The following is a 16,238-nucleotide window of genomic DNA, read 5'->3' on the forward strand; positions in this document are numbered from 1 at the left end:
AAATCGATGACGTAAAGAGGAAGGGAAATAGTTGAACTACTGGTCTTTTCTCTTTTGTGTGTGTATATAGATAGCTGGAATGATGACGCAAATGTTGGGGCGCATTTTGATTTTCCTTTTTCTGGTTATTCTGATTGAAAGCGGGTCAGTAAAAGGCCTTGAAAATCTGGATATATCATTCGATCGATACCATCATTACGAAGAATTAACCGATTTACTACACAAATACAACAAAATGTTTCCTTCTATTACCCGATTACACTCAATCGGTCAATCAGTTAAAAAGCGAGAAATTTGGGCATTCCAAATTTCTGATAAACCAAATGTAACCGAAAAAGGTGAACCGTGGTTTAAATATGTTGCTAATATACACGGTGATGAAGCAGTTGGCCGGCAAATGTTAATCTATTTGATCCAATACTTATGCCAGCAATATTCTATCGATCAAAGAATTAAGCACATAGTCGATTCTGTCAATATTTTTATTGTCCCTACTATGAACCCTGATGGTTTCGAAAGGGCACAAGAAGGGAATTGTGATGCTCCTAGTTCGTTTGGTCGAAATAATGCAAACAATGTAGATCTGAATCGCAATTTCCCTGACCAATTTTCTAATAAAAACCAACATCATCAACCGGAAACTCTGGCAATGATGAATTGGATAGATAAGTATCCGTTTGTGCTTTCTGCTAGTCTTCATGGTGGTTCTGTTGTAGCGAGTTATCCTTTTGATGATAGTCATGATCATAAAGAATCTGGATATTACAGTAAATCGCCTGACGATGCTGTGTTTCGCCACCTAGCTGCAATTTATGCCAATCACCATACAACGATGCATTTTGGCAAACCTAATTGTTCTGATACTCCAAACGATTTTTTTAATAATGGAATAACGAATGGTGCTGAATGGTACGATGTCTCTGGTGGTATGCAGGATTATAATTATCTTCATAGCAATTGCTTTGAAATCACATTGGAACTATCCTGCTGCAAGTATCCATCAAGTAAGAAATTAAAGGAGGAATGGAACAGAAATCGCGATGCGTTAATAGCTTATATCAAACAAGCTCAGATTGGTATTCACGGTTGCGTATACGACAATAGTACGATACACAAAAATGGTATTATAGGAGCTACGATCTCAGTAAGTGGCATAAATTATAATATTAGAACCGCTCAATTTGGTGATTTTTGGCGTCTGCTATTGCCTGGAAGATATACGCTGATAGCTTCCGCTCCTGGCTACCTGAGCACAACACTTAATATCACTGTGACAAATCCACCTGGATCATCGATCAATATTCCTCTAACGCCTTTAAATAAAACTGGTAAAATTTGATATTATGCAAAATCATGAACTCAACATAACAATCTGATATTAATTCTTCTCTCTTTTATAGAAACGAAAATTTCTACTTCTGCCACGACTGCATCGAAAGCTACTACCGCTACAATTGCAACATCGACGGGGGCAGTTTCTGTTTCAACCATTAAATCTAATCCAGCTACTGATCTGTTATTACCTTCCGTTACAACTCCAACTACAGTAACTGCTCACGGATTTAGTACACTGTCCACAACGATATTAACGCAAAAGTCAACTGAAACTACGGAAATAGTTCATACACTATCTTCAACACAACCTGTTCCATCCACTTCCAGTAACCCCAAAGTAGTTCATACACCATCTCCAAGGCAACCAGTTCCTTCCACTGCCAGTAATTCTGAAGTAGTTCATACACCATCTCCAACCCAACCTGTTCCATCTACTTCCAATAATTCTGAATCTAAAGCAACTATAATAACGTCATTTAATCATTCTACGCCGACTGGTCATTTTCTGGTCAATACTCAATATTATCATAGCGAAGATGAAATGATTGAAGCTATTAGAAATGTCTTACTGCAATGCCAACACATTAGCAAACATATCAAGATAAAATATGGTAATAAAACCTTGCATGCCATTGAATTTTCAAATTTTCAAGAAGATCAACCGACTCCATCATTGGTAACTGGATTGATCGGTAGATTATACGACAGTGATGCCATGGGCAGTGAAATGTTATTACAGTTTGCCAGTCATCTGTGCCAGTCACCCAATAATGATTACATTCGATCAGAAATATTGAGAAGAACAAAAATAATTATAGTACCATGTTTGTCTCATAACCGGAAAGACTATAACAATGATAATCAGAACTGCTCCAGATTACCTATAAAGTCGAAGCAAAGTAGGCCATCTTTAAACCAATGTTTAGCTAATGATACCTGGCTGACATCAGATAAACTTAGTAAATCTTGCCGTCGAATCCCTGCGATTGCTGCTATGCAAGTGCTGCTTAAGAAGTATCCAATGGACGTATTAATCGGACTTCAAGCTAGACCGTATGCTGATTTAGAATCGTTCGTTAATTTCGTTGAGCGTAACTCTCAGATTATCACTTCCTACCTAGTTCCTGAAACCCTTCTTAAGACAATAAACAAAATGTTACCATCGAAAATTTGTAACAATAGTCAATTAAATAAATATAATAACGTAATGTTTTCACCACAAGGCATCCAACAAGGGTATAAGGCTGTATTAAGAATTGGATGTTGCATTAATCCTAACAGGAAGGCCCTATCACAATATTGGGATGCTCATCGAACTGCTTTACTTGAGATACTTCACAAGTTATCAAGCGGAATATCAGGAAACATTTTTGATGGTACCAAAGCGTTAATTCGCCATGTTAATTTGAGTATTGCTAATCATAATGGACTGAATTATGTAATAAAGAGCCGAGATGGTCACTTTCAGTTATTCTTGCCTCCTGGTCAATATCACGTAAAAGCTGAGGCAAAGGATTACAATAGCTATACGATTCCTCTTACAATCTTTAATGGCGCCGGTCTCACCAAATGCGATATTAACTTAACTAAGATGCATTCATACAACAGATTCTTTTCCCGTACTGATACCCTAGCAGCTATGGCAGGATTACTATTGCTGGCCTTTGGTGTTATTGTTTATATCGTTAAGACTGTTGTGCGTAGAAGAAAGTCCAAACTAAGATATAAAAACCGCAACATGAACAATGATAGCGAGGGCATAAGAGCAACTACTGTATCATTATTGCGTGGAGATGCTGATGATTCAGACGAAGAGGAAGTTCTGTATACTAGGAGACTATAAATCATATTTTTATATCCTTCCAATGTTACCAGTATTTGTAAGTCATAGCATTAATCCGATAGTTTCAAAGTAAAATTTTATATGGTAATAATAAAATGTCTATACTGTTAACTTATCATTTATCGTATTGAAGTGCTTAGCTTAGAGTCGTTGTACTTGTAAGATTAAAGCCCCTTGGCTTGCATAAGTGCAATCTCAGTATCATAAACGTACGCAGACACAATCTTTCGCGATCCTCCTTTGAGTGGACCATATTATCGTTCCGGAACTTAGCTCATGTTATGTTATGTTATATAGCACAACATGTTAAACTTTGAATCGGTACATATACGTGTAGTTTTGATATGATGATAAAACAATATAAGATTTTATTTATTTAAATTGTTATACACAGATGAAATCACCGTTTGTTAAATCTGCCATCTTGTCTTAACACATGATGTTACATACCCGTACTTTCTCTTATTGTAGCGTAAAAAACTTATCAAGACTAAAATGCATTAGAATGAAAATCCTGTAGTTTTTTCCATCTATCAACATTTGCCAAAAATGCTTGAAGTCACTCATTCATACTTTATAGAATGTAAAAAATATAAATATTTGTACTTTTTTAGGCAGATACTTAAAAATCTTTCATAGTATTTTTTAAAATTTAGATTTATATAAAATTAAAACATTTACTGTATGTCCGTCATGCTATACGGTATAAATAATTTACTTTTATTATAGAATCAAAAGTAAAATATAGCAAGATTGTGATATTTTTCAAACAAATCTGTACGACATATATATTTTACACATATATACGATGTATGGCACATACATTTTATTGTGCGTTGATAATATAATAAAATTACTTGTTTGTTACGTAATTTGTTATGCTACTTGCTTTACAAAACATGATAAAGGGTTCGATGAGTCGGCAAAAGTTGAATTAGTTACCGTTAAGATTAAAGTATATTATTTAGTGGAAAATAGATTTTTTTATTGTAGACTGTAATCCCTGCAAGTATCTCTTTAATGCAGACCCAGAGCCTTATAGCCAGCATTCAATTTCATCTATTGCGGTTTATATTAATTCATATTGACTATGGGCTTTTATAATTCTTATTATAATGCGATGCTTACTCGTAGAGGAGCATGTAAGGATGTCGTGAAGTAGCGTGAGAGGTATTGACACTCTAACTATTCCAAAATTCCCAACTATCGGGAAATTGAGGTAGAAATCAGCGGCATTTATATCTGAAGATAGAACATAAATCGTAGATCTGATGCAATAAGTTAGCCAACTTTAGAGTAAAGATAGGTAGTCCTCGATAATTTATTAGATTTATTAGTAGTATACGATCTAGTTTATCTAGTAAAGTAAAATTTACTAAAAGATGTGGGTCTAAATGTTTAAGACACTTTATCACACTCGGTTAATCAATACTTTAAATGAGAAATAACATGAATAGGGTTGTGAAGCTACTAAGAAGATTGTATTATGATTATGGTTCTTATCAATCTGTATTGCAGATGTAAAACTGATTATAAGCTTATAAGAATCTGAATTAAGATGGTAATGGTTAATATATATGTAGTATGCTACGGTACATGATATTTACAATTGGTTAAATTAGCTGATTTCTGATTTCACACAAAGCGCGAATAATGTTGAACTTCCTGATCATATAATATATCTTATGAGTTATGACAAAATGTGCTTCATACCGAATCTTTCATGCTTGTATTGCGCTCAGATACGGAAGCAGGTTATATTACAAACGTCTAATCGGTAATACTTTCATGAACAGATTGTTGATTAACATACAGTAAATAAATCGGTATGATAAATATCACAAGCAAACGCTTTTAAACTAATACGTCCTGGTCTTTATCTAATTATTTATAGCCGGTTGTGCTATAGTAAAGGATTTCAATCCTTAAGCACGACATTTGATGCTTTGTTATAAAACGATAATTCTAATTATAGATTAATTGCTACACAATGTTAATTAGAATATATTTAATTCATTTTCAAGGCATATTTAAATGTAATTGTGAAAAAAAGAAATACTAGCCATTCAAAACCCTTTTCATTTTAATTAAATCTGAGTTATCGTTCATCTACCATTATTATTTAGAATGCATTATTCTATAACTTTAAATACAGTTTTGGGAACAAATTAATGAAATGGTAATTCTATCGATATGTTATAAATCGAAAAATGATCAACATATAGTAATAGAATGGTTGAAATAACAAAAGTGGTGCATCTTAGATAAACTGTTGTTATTTTTAAATAAGAATAACTGGTACAAACTCTCGTCGCGTACATATCGTTGCAAGATATTAATTATGTGATATTAAATCCATTAATTAATTTTCAAGCTACTTGAATATAGCTATGAATAAAGTTCTGATGTCATGTATCTATATTATTGCTTTACACGCTAGTAACTACGAGAGTAGCTTATAAATTAGTTCTGTTATTACTCAACTTGTGCTTTCACTAATAACTTAACATGACATTATGATATGCGAACTTCACTAGCTATATTTAGGAGTATGATATAGGCTATGCTATTTCACATAGAAAACTCTTATACATACATATTAAGAGTTACAGAACGATTACATGTAATACTAACTAATATAAATATTATACACCATCTTATTTTGCTTCACAATTATAAAACTTACTTTTACAATACTGTATATATCATCTGAAATTTACTGATCATTCAGAATCATTTATATTTACAGTGGCGCTTTTCTCTTCAAGTACAAATTCTGAAACATATCTTATAATGTCCAGTATTAAAAGGTGAATATAATCATTTCATGCTTGATAATAGCATAATTAATTATCATTGTATAACTCTTATAATTTAACAATTTTGGAACTGACCGCCAATGCATGTATCGGTAGTTCTCGTTTATAATGATCGTCACTTATATGACTAGGACAGCAAATATTTTATGATTTATATACGGTAAAGCATAATCGCAATATTGATTGATGTCAAAATTCAGTGATAACTATAAATGGAAACGCCTCTTGATAATGACAACCAATCCAAGTGTAATTGACATTGTCTTACTAGATAGAAAATATAAAGTTGTAGCGTACAATTCCGTACATTATTACAAGTCCGTGATTGTTATTACTAAGCCAATCAGAAATGATGGGCATGAAAACTCTTAGCAACTTTCAACGTTATTTATACAAACAAACGATAATATGCCTATTATGCACATGAATAAGTAGAACACCTTAACAAGAATCAATTTTAACTTTATAGTGAGTTTTATTCCTAGCAATTCATCGACCGTAGCACAAATCTTCAATTTTTTTCTATCCCATCTGCTTTGATAGTCAAGTGCCATCTCGATCGTATTATTAAAAAAAGTAAGCCAAATTTCCTAGAATAACGTCTTCTAAACGATACCGCTAAGTTAGCTGATGTAATTATGTGGTAGTAACTTACAATAGGTAGAATCCGTCGGTGATCGATTCTTACTTTAAATCGCTAATACGTAAAATTGTTTTACTTAAAGCATCTTTTTAAAGGAAGAGATCGAACGCTCTACATAACTCCGATTTTCTTAATGGTAAACTATTGAATTGATTAATCTAAAGAAGACGATGGCGAGCACCGATATACCAAGATCTCCATTTAATTTAAATGAACACTATCCGGTAGTTCCACAGCGATTTATTCGTGTCTTATATGGAAGTAAGTTGAAATTTGTTTTAATTTTCCCTGTGATAACAATTTAGTTCCAAATACTATATCTATGTAATGCGTACTTCTTCAAAATTTACTATCAGAATTTTTTAATTCGTAAAATGATCATTAACTTACATTCTCCCGAGACCCTATACCTATTCCTTCTATCTTAGCCCATGCACTGATAAATGATTAGCTGTGACTTTTTATCAGACTCCTTTCGTATAAACGTATTCACAGTAAATTTACGTTCTATTTAAAATTGTTTTAAGATTTCACGCTAAAGTAACCAACAAGTATACGTAAGTAGTACGGAATTCATTTATTTTCATTATATAATTTAGGAAACTGACTACAAAGTTAAGGCAAATTATGTTTCTTTAATTAATTACCATAATTACTTCGCTGGTTATTTAAAATAAAGATTCCGCTCGTTTGCAGGATTTTATATCATTATATGAAAGTATTAAAACTATATCAAGTCTGAGTTATTGATTGACAAAACTGCTAAAAGCAAATTCCTTGTCGTATAATAATATCCATTTTTGGTTCTAAATGAATATTTTTAAGGTTACAAGCTTTTATCCCTAGAGAAGGATATAGCTTCCTTACGTAATTGCACCTTACATCTGTGTTAAATAGTAAAGAGTTCTGCATTAAAAAGCTATTAATTATAAGATATTCTTTAATATTGTAATTATTAATCGATAGTTAATTAACTCTATTACATACGTATTAAAATCACTGCTTCAGAAAAATAGCGACCTAAATGAAGTCATTATTTAAGAAAATAGATCCTGTAATATCTTTCCTTGCTTCACAGCTTGATCTTTAATTATACTAATACGAGGCTCCTCCAAGCTATCGATATCTTCACCAATAATGAAAATTAAACTGTTTTCTCACCTAAGCTAATTATTGCAATTCTCGATTAAAAATTATCATTTATTCCGTCTACTTTTCGAATCTTAAACAATTTTTTCTACGTACTACCAAAGTAATACGAGTGAAGTTTCATTAAATTGTAATCTTAGCCGAGAACCAATTTTGATCTTGATCCTTTCCAGTATTATTGCATCGACCTGCCTATACACATTCTTAATAAAGATGATGTAAATATCTTCATGGTATTATTTTAATGAAGCTGGTAGTGAATATTCTTACCAGAAATTTTTATAATGCACCGTTTAAGTATTTACGCTTTATGGTTTATAAGTACAAAGTAAAAAATGAATGACATTTTCCTTCTCTTGTCTAACATTTAATAACGTAGATGATATTTTTTTCTACCTCCTGGTTATATGACTGTAAAGCAGTAATATTAGGTTGATTCTCACTTCTTTATTAGTCTATCCTTATTAAAATGAAGAAGTCTGTGCCTATTATTGAATTTAAATTCTTAAATAGGATGAACGGATACCGGTACTAAAGCTCTTGCTGTCGCTTGATTTAATTTTTGGGTAGTTTTTCCTTGCACGAACGTTACATATCAGCGTATATTAATAAATAGTATATTTCCTATGCATACTTGATTTATCTAGAGATTATCTTAAGGACATGCCATGTTAAATGCATCAGCTTTAAATTTAAGTTAGTTTTCATCGAATATAAACTTTCATACCTAAGCCAACACATTCATGACTAAATTTTCTCAAATACAGTAGTTCACGTTGTTATAATATTTATTTGATTTACTTAAGACTGGAGTTGTACGAGCATTCCTGTAAATCAATTTTAAGTTTTAGAGTAGAGTTTATCTGTTACTATACTTATGCGCTTTTGTGCATATTTTCAGAAATTAAATTTACTGTATGAGTAGGAAGGAAATAGAAGTAAAAAATTTTTAGCTCTGTAACTTCATCATGACCTGATTAGTCTAATTATTTCAGCTTCGATATTTCCAATGCTGCAACAGAAAACGTTTTGCACTATCGCGGATTTAATAAATTCTATTAATATCTCCATAACAGATAATCAAGAAATTATTTCCAACCCTTACTGCTTGGTGCGAATTCTCCTTGAAAGTATTAAACGACGATGCGAATGTGGAAGAGAAGGTAAATTCATTTATTGATAGCTCCAATATCTAACCTGTTTTTAGACCTTAGACTATTTTAACCATGCACACTCATGTAGAAGTCTAGGTAAAGTCTTACAGCTACGACTATTCAGTTATAATTAAATAATCTATTCGAAGAAATAACGATCCTTGGGATACTTGAATACCCGAGATTTCAGAGTTTCACCATACAGTACAATAAATGAAGTTTATCCATCATAGCACTCATAAAAATACTAGATTATAGTACTCTATATCTTACTTTAGGGGCCTAAATTACAGTAGTTGAATACCATCATGAGAAAATGATTTAGAGTTATTTAAAATCTTGCTACTTTAACATGATCCTATTGTTTAATATATGCTACAGAAATGATTGATTTAGCTGACGATAATGGCAATCTAATAAACCTGTACATGTATGATAATCACTACGCCAACGAATATCTTAAAGATAGCTCGGCATATGTCCTCATTGGCATAAATGGTATGTTTTATGATCTACCAATTAAGTCAACTAGTACCATATAAGTAACTTACTTAATCAATACTAGCAACTAGCCATTGGCTTAGCGTGATCGGTTGTTTTTACAGACTGGTTTGTACTTATTTTCATCTATTATTCTTGTACTATGATAGAAAGCGGATCAAATCGACAATATACAAGCCTTCTCAATGAACCTAGCTCAGCAATCGAAGGTAACAAGTTATATTATAAAGTATCCTCAGAGAAACTTAGTAGTCAAGATTAATCGTCAATAAAGACCTTTATATTACTACTACGCCAACTAGATGGAACTATAAATTTTATCTTATTACAACTGATGATTAATCTCGTATTTGACTTTTAGCTATGCTGTTTGATCTAAATTCTGCGGTAAATGAAAAAGTATCATCAGAAAATCCCCAAATTATCGATTTAAAGTCACGACAATCAAGAAAACTTAATCCACAGCCGTCACATAAGAAACAGCTTCGAACTGTAATTGGTACACCTGATACTAATCGAACCAAGAAATTCAATTTTAAGAAAACGACCAGAAAATAACTTTAGTTACATTTCTTTGCAGTTACAGAAATCGATTTTTATTTGGCTAATACATATCCTTAGCAAGTAAATTACATATTATCATTATCAATATTCCTTTGTTTCTTATCATACTCTAATAATAACCTAGAAATATCTCAAAGTAACATTTAGTAAATATCACAAGAGATTTGTTGAAAAAGTTGAAAAGGTGTCTGAGGTATCTTCATTTGTTACATCTGTCTGTGCTGAGACAACAAGGCTCCATTAAAAGTTCTATGATTTATAATACAGTATAATGTATATTATTATGAGCAAACAGAACTCGTGTTGAATAACAAGCGAATTTAACTAGACTTATTATGACTATAGCTAATAGAATCCAGATCATTACTCGTCAATTTGCAGATTATAAAATCACATTTGGATAAAATAGACATCGATTTGTATCACATTGTTTTAACTCATATGAAATCAAAAAGTCAAGATATCTTCCGAGATTACTTTGCCATATTGTAAATTTCCGATCTTGGATATTAATACAGCCTCCTAACAATTGATATCTCAATCTACGGAAAATTTTTCTTTCTATGTATAAAATTTTAATTAGATAACTATTTACAGTAGTGCTGATAAAATAAAATCTATTTAACATTTTTTTAATTAAATTATGCTACCGCTAGAAATCCTGTTTTAATCTATTCTAAACGTTGAGTAACTTAAGAGTTAGCATTTGTTCTTTTTTTCCTTCTTCTTTTTCTCTAATTTTTTCTTTTTTGACTTTTTGTCGTGCTTAATCTTTTTCCTTTTATGAGCTAAGCATATCCATTCAAAAAAGTACGGTAACATATTTAAATGTCGAATGCTAGTCATGGTTTATAATAAGCAATTACGTGTAAATTAAAATTAAGATTTATTACCTATTGCTGTTTAAAATATCGATTCAGCATAAAATTATCGCACAAACCTTCACGGCTAATAATCTCAGCGAAGTCATTTGAACCATTTTCAGAATTCGATAACTCCTGTAGATATTGAAAAATTCTGCATTTAGTACATTTCATAAAATTATAAGTTAACACAAAGGTCGAAAAGTAGCAAAATTTAGTTTTACTATAGAACCTTATCAGGACCAGCTATATGAATTGCGCTTTGGCTAAGTATTCTATCGCCGGATACAACAACTGCTTTCAGTTTGATAATTTCCTCGGAATCGTCACTAAGAGATGATGGACAAAGAATTATTACATTGGATGACTAGTTCAGAAATTTTTTATAGTAAGAACAATCAGTAGTGAAATGAGGCAAAAATCATTTTATCTACTGTAGGTATACAGATTCATTCAGAATCATTACCTAGAGTTGAAATCTTCCGTGCTGAATTTTTGACTGCTAAGTCGTTTCTTGCGAATAGGTTTTCTATTGCTAACGTTCAACGCGTCGCTTTCGTTCAACTTTACCTCTGAATTCTTAAACAAATAAATACCTAGCAATAATAATTAATTTATTTGCATGAGTCGTATACTCATATATAATCCAGTGACTGTGGCAAATCCTAAAAAGTGTATGTTCAGGAGGACGCAGATACCAAGACGGATTATCTGTAATTGATGTTAAACTCCTTCACATACCTTCATTGGAACCTTCGTCTTGACTTGTTTTTAGGTCCGGATTTGATACTATTTACAAATTAAACCAAAATTAGAAAAGAAATTTAATCATTTTCTGCTGTGGAGCTATCAATTACATGAAATACTGGTATATCCGATTCAATAGATATGTTATCGTAACTTTGAATCTCTTTTAGGTGGAGCATGCACGAAGTTCTATCCGAGCTCATAACAAAAATAACTTCTTTGACACTTCTTTCTACCGTAACTCTATTTTATCTTAATATTGCGGTAGCATCCCTGCAATACTGATAACATTTTAATATTAAAGAAGACTATGCATGGCATGCTAGCTTACATTAACGCAAATGAATATTTATCAGGTGTACTTAAAAAGAGAATTTGAAATATTTGAAATATTACCAAATACGAAGAATAGTCGTATACTTTGAAGTAAGCTTTATTTTATTATAAGTCTAAAGCATAGTATGAGCTTTAGTGCTGTACACGTTCACTTTCAAAAGTGTGCATACGTGTATATACGTATCATAAACATATCCGAACCTATCACACGCGTTCTGTATCGTATTGTACGTATGGCAGTGTTCTACTTTTGGTTAGACTGAAGGTTCGGGACCTGATCGGGTCCTATGCCTATACTGTACTGCATATATCAATTTAATACTATAGTATAACATGCATGAGTAATTGAACGATAGTTATTGGGTTACGATAATGATATGTTCGGCAATAAATATTAGCACATATATATAGGTTTCAACTTTTATACGTATACTAAACGTTCAATCAGCCATACGTGTGTAGCATCAATTGCCGTTGTATTTATATACTATATCATATATCATATCTAACCTTTGAAATCATAATTGGCTTCGAAATACCTAAAAAGTAAAAAAAGTTTTCAAATAATTATTTTAATATCCCGCATTTGTTGCGTAACAATACTATGATTTTGCTTTATTATCTAAGAAATTTTCATCTTTTATGCGAAAGACGTTAATTTAATACCATTCCTCGCATTACTAACGGCATAGCAATGTTCAGTGCCTTACTGTACAAACCCGTCTAATAATTTGGCAACATGATCCTGCAATCCTCGGCTAGCATCTAGTTGCCAGGCATGATGACTAGATTGTGATTTATCAGTGTTCCTGCATGATATACCCAGTATGTATGGATAAATTAATATTAGGTATCAGTTTGTATTTTTTTAAATCTTGCTTTCTACAGTATATTTATTAAGCGATATTACATAATCTCTAGTTCCTATATCTTTCTAATTTTCTCCATGAGCACAATATCATTTAATCTAGAGCGTAGCAAAGTAGTAGGACTGACAATTATCGTTATCTAGATTAATTAATTTATTTATTTATTACCCTATTCTCAACATGATAGCATATTTATAGGTGCAGTTTGACATAAAATTGGTTTACATGTTTTTCACCTACTTTTTACGTCGGTTACTAGATATTTCATTTTCTCTCTTGATTTCAGTTCCTACATAAAAAAAGGAGTTCAACATTTCAATACGAGCGATTGCAAAAATGGTATAATGATCTTAATAGTACCATACGAGTACAAATAAATGCTCAGTACCTATATACACTATTATACAGTATATCGATAACATACTTAGCAACAATTTAACTATAATTAATAGTTTATGATTGATAGCTATAGCAATACGCGATACTGTTAAAATGTAATCAGTTTACTTGTCATTACTGTACTATTCAAGAGTTTAACAGGTTGCAAGAGTTAACTCAAGACTATTTCTTGATGTGAATTTTATGAACATTAGAAATGAAGCTTTAATCATGGACTGCTAGATGTACCATTCTTTTTCTATACAGTACTATTTATGCGTAATACAATCTAGGCATATATACACACATATACAAATAAAGATCATTTTACAGTACACTTGCAAAACAGCAATGAGAGCTTCTGCAGTTCTGCACAATTCAAGTGTCTCATTGCTTACCGTCCGGTAGACTTATGCACGCTTCTTGGAGTTTTGCTAGCTCTTCTCCGTTATCATCGGAAGTATCCGTTTCAGAAAAGTTATATGCTGAGGTCATGATGACAACGTAAACACACCGGGTAGCTTCTGTTGTTGCGTATTAGTTACCTAATAATGTACCGGGCATCATGATTTCATGATTGCTGTTCAATTCTCATATGCAAAGAGAGCAATAGGTTAATGATTCCTTTTCGCTAACTTCTTATTTATTCTCTTGCTGTACTGTACAGTACTGAGCGTACAGTACAATGCAGTGTAGTACTGTACAGTAGTCCGTGCAGTAGTGGACAGCGTAATCAGAAGACTTTTAACCGTACTGTACACTGTACAGGTTAGGATTTCCTTTAAATCCTTTTTTTAAAGGCGTTGCAGCTTTTAATTTGTTCTCAAAATATAGCTTTTTAAGGTGTTATTTTCCCGACATGGTGTTTCAGTTATCCAGCGTTGCACAATATGTATATGCCCGACCTTATAAAACAACCGCTTTGGTGGCTTTCTGCCTCGGTGGATGTTTTTATTTAACAAAACGCAGAAATAGTAAATCTTTCCCTAAAAGTGCCCTTGCAAAACCTGGTTTGGTAGTTCTGCATGGTTTTGGACCGACAAAGACTGTCGTCAGTTCATCCCCTTTTGTCCTTAAGCTACAAACTTTTCTACGAATGGCGAATATTAAATACGTTCATGACCCGAAGAATCATTTTGGTCGTAAAGGCAAAATGCCATGGATTGAACTGGACGGGAAAGATTATTGCGACTCCACATTTATCATCGAATTTTTAAGAGAAAGATTTAATTTAAAAATTGACAATAATCTTAATGAACAACAACAGTCGTTGGCCCGTGTTATACAGAAGACTATCGAAGAAAATACATTATGGTAAGTAATGGTAATCATAAAGTTCATGTACCTATATGATAATTTGAGTTATAGCTATATTTGCGTATGCTAATGATAGAATCACTGTATACTAAATTGAGAAAACTTCCATGTTTCCTGTACTTCCTGAGCTAATTCTTTATCTACAGAAATGATTGATGAAGTCTAGGAATTATTTTTATTGTGATACAGTGGGAAAATATGCGTATACGCGTATATCAATTTATTACTCTCTATGGTTCCATTAGCTAATTATGTGCTACATATAAATACCATAATTTCTCTAATTGAAGATATAGAGGCGTAATAGCTATTCACGAACTCATTCTCACTCTATCGTATTAATGCACTATTAGGGCAATGATTGCATATCCTCGTTTTGTTGAAGATTTTGAATGGTTTAGACAAACGAGCGATTTACCCTGGATTGTAGGTATTGCTTTTCGGATAGCAATCATTCCTTCTATTAAGAAAAGTATGAATAGGCACGGAATCGGTAGACATTCACCTGAAGAAATTAGACACATTGCTAAAGGTGATGTTAAAGCCTTGTCGAACCTCCTTAACGACAAAAAGTACTTTCTTGGCGATGAACCTTCTACAATCGATGCTGTAGTGTTTGGCTTTTTAGCTAATGTCCTTTGTGGTTTACGGAATGGAAGCTGGCCGAATCAGATGATTAAGAAGGAAGCACCCAATCTAGTAGCTTTCTTCGAACGTATGAAGGAAAAATATTGGCCAGACTGGGATCAACTAATTGAAAAAGCATAGAGTTCTTGTAGATAGGGTGCTTGGTCTTAGATAAATAATACCAACCCATGCGAATAAGTGCAAATTAATTTAGGAGAATTTGCAGAGCTCCAACACAGTAATACAAGCAATCTGGATTTCAGATTCAAGTTAACCGCGAGTGAACTATTTCATGTTGACATATTGAGATTAGGGTTACAGAATTTTGTATGCAGTATCAGATGCTTTATCGCCTCCAGTTCGAACACTGTTACTAAACGAATTACTGAGAGTCTTATCCATTGTCGAATTTAAAGTTCATACATTATTAAGCTTAAGCATAGATATTTAGTACAATAGCTATAAATTGCTGACCTTCACAGCTACTGTGTAATTAACAAATCGTGCTTTATGCTAGCATTTAACATAATAAACAAACTAACCTTTTTATGGCTCAATTCAGCAAGAAACTATGTACTACTGTACTGCCTAACTTTACCTTCCTTTTGCTGATCAAGTATTAATAATCGAAATTTGTGACGTGAAAATACGCGATAAAGAGGCTTGCAATTTATACTAGTCAAAATCTTTTATTCTGTGACTCTACTCTCAGCTCTACTGTTATACTCTCTATATTAATATTATTATAACGTCAAGTTGCTTGCTTTTAGTAATATTTGGTTCGTTTTTATCTAGAAGGGACGATTATAGTGTAAACTATTAATATTGCTACTTGCTTTTTAAAAAAACATGCAAGATGCTCTGTAGTAGTATTCATACCGTATTAAAATTAAAATTTAAGAATTCGTTGTTCGTTATAATGATGAACTGATTCTACTGTAAAACGTTCTAATGATAGACGGTTTATGCCGATACTATCCTTTCATTTCATTTCATTGAATTTGAATTGTACGAGTATATACAGTACATGCAAATATAGCAATTGGATTTTTATAATATTTTTGCAATTGTCATAATCATATTTTCAAGTTAA

The 16,238-nt window shown here is 32.3% G+C and overlaps 4 protein-coding genes across 4 annotated transcripts; 3 read left to right on the forward strand and 1 right to left on the reverse strand.

Annotated features, from left to right (window-relative positions):
* Positions 1–91: 91 nt before the first annotated feature.
* Positions 92–1,339, forward strand: TRIADDRAFT_28479 (uncharacterized protein; the record flags this gene model as incomplete). The annotated part of the gene is made up of 1 exon (XM_002114942.1): positions 92–1,339. One exon carries the CDS (start codon positions 92–94, stop codon positions 1,337–1,339), a length of 1,248 nt encoding a protein of 415 aa, XP_002114978.1.
* Positions 1,340–6,810: 5,471 nt separating this feature from the next.
* TRIADDRAFT_64156 (expressed hypothetical protein) lies at positions 6,811–10,018 on the forward strand (the record flags this gene model as incomplete). Its single annotated transcript, XM_002114943.1, has 5 exons — positions 6,811–6,901; positions 8,866–8,952; positions 9,325–9,441; positions 9,594–9,653; positions 9,806–10,018. 5 exons carry the CDS (start codon positions 6,811–6,813, stop codon positions 10,000–10,002), a joined length of 552 nt encoding a protein of 183 aa, XP_002114979.1. The 3' UTR covers positions 10,003–10,018.
* Positions 10,019–10,707: 689 nt separating this feature from the next.
* On the reverse strand, positions 10,708–13,696 carry TRIADDRAFT_59032 (uncharacterized protein; the record flags this gene model as incomplete). The annotated part of the gene is made up of 9 exons (XM_002115122.1): positions 10,708–10,796; positions 10,949–11,006; positions 11,104–11,200; positions 11,338–11,467; positions 11,613–11,660; positions 12,465–12,493; positions 12,674–12,763; positions 13,064–13,112; positions 13,600–13,696. 9 exons carry the CDS (start codon positions 13,694–13,696, stop codon positions 10,708–10,710), a joined length of 687 nt encoding a protein of 228 aa, XP_002115158.1.
* Positions 13,697–14,249: 553 nt separating this feature from the next.
* TRIADDRAFT_5603 (uncharacterized protein) lies at positions 14,250–15,268 on the forward strand (the record flags this gene model as incomplete). The annotated part of the gene is made up of 2 exons (XM_002114944.1): positions 14,250–14,515; positions 14,872–15,268. Coding segments are annotated over 2 exons (663 nt in total), but the record flags the coding sequence as incomplete, so codon positions are not given.
* Positions 15,269–16,238: the final 970 nt, after the last annotated feature.

Source organism: Trichoplax adhaerens, genomic scaffold (genome assembly GCF_000150275.1).
Source record: "Trichoplax adhaerens TRIADscaffold_9 genomic scaffold, whole genome shotgun sequence".
NCBI lineage: Eukaryota > Metazoa > Placozoa > Uniplacotomia > Trichoplacea > Trichoplacidae > Trichoplax > Trichoplax adhaerens.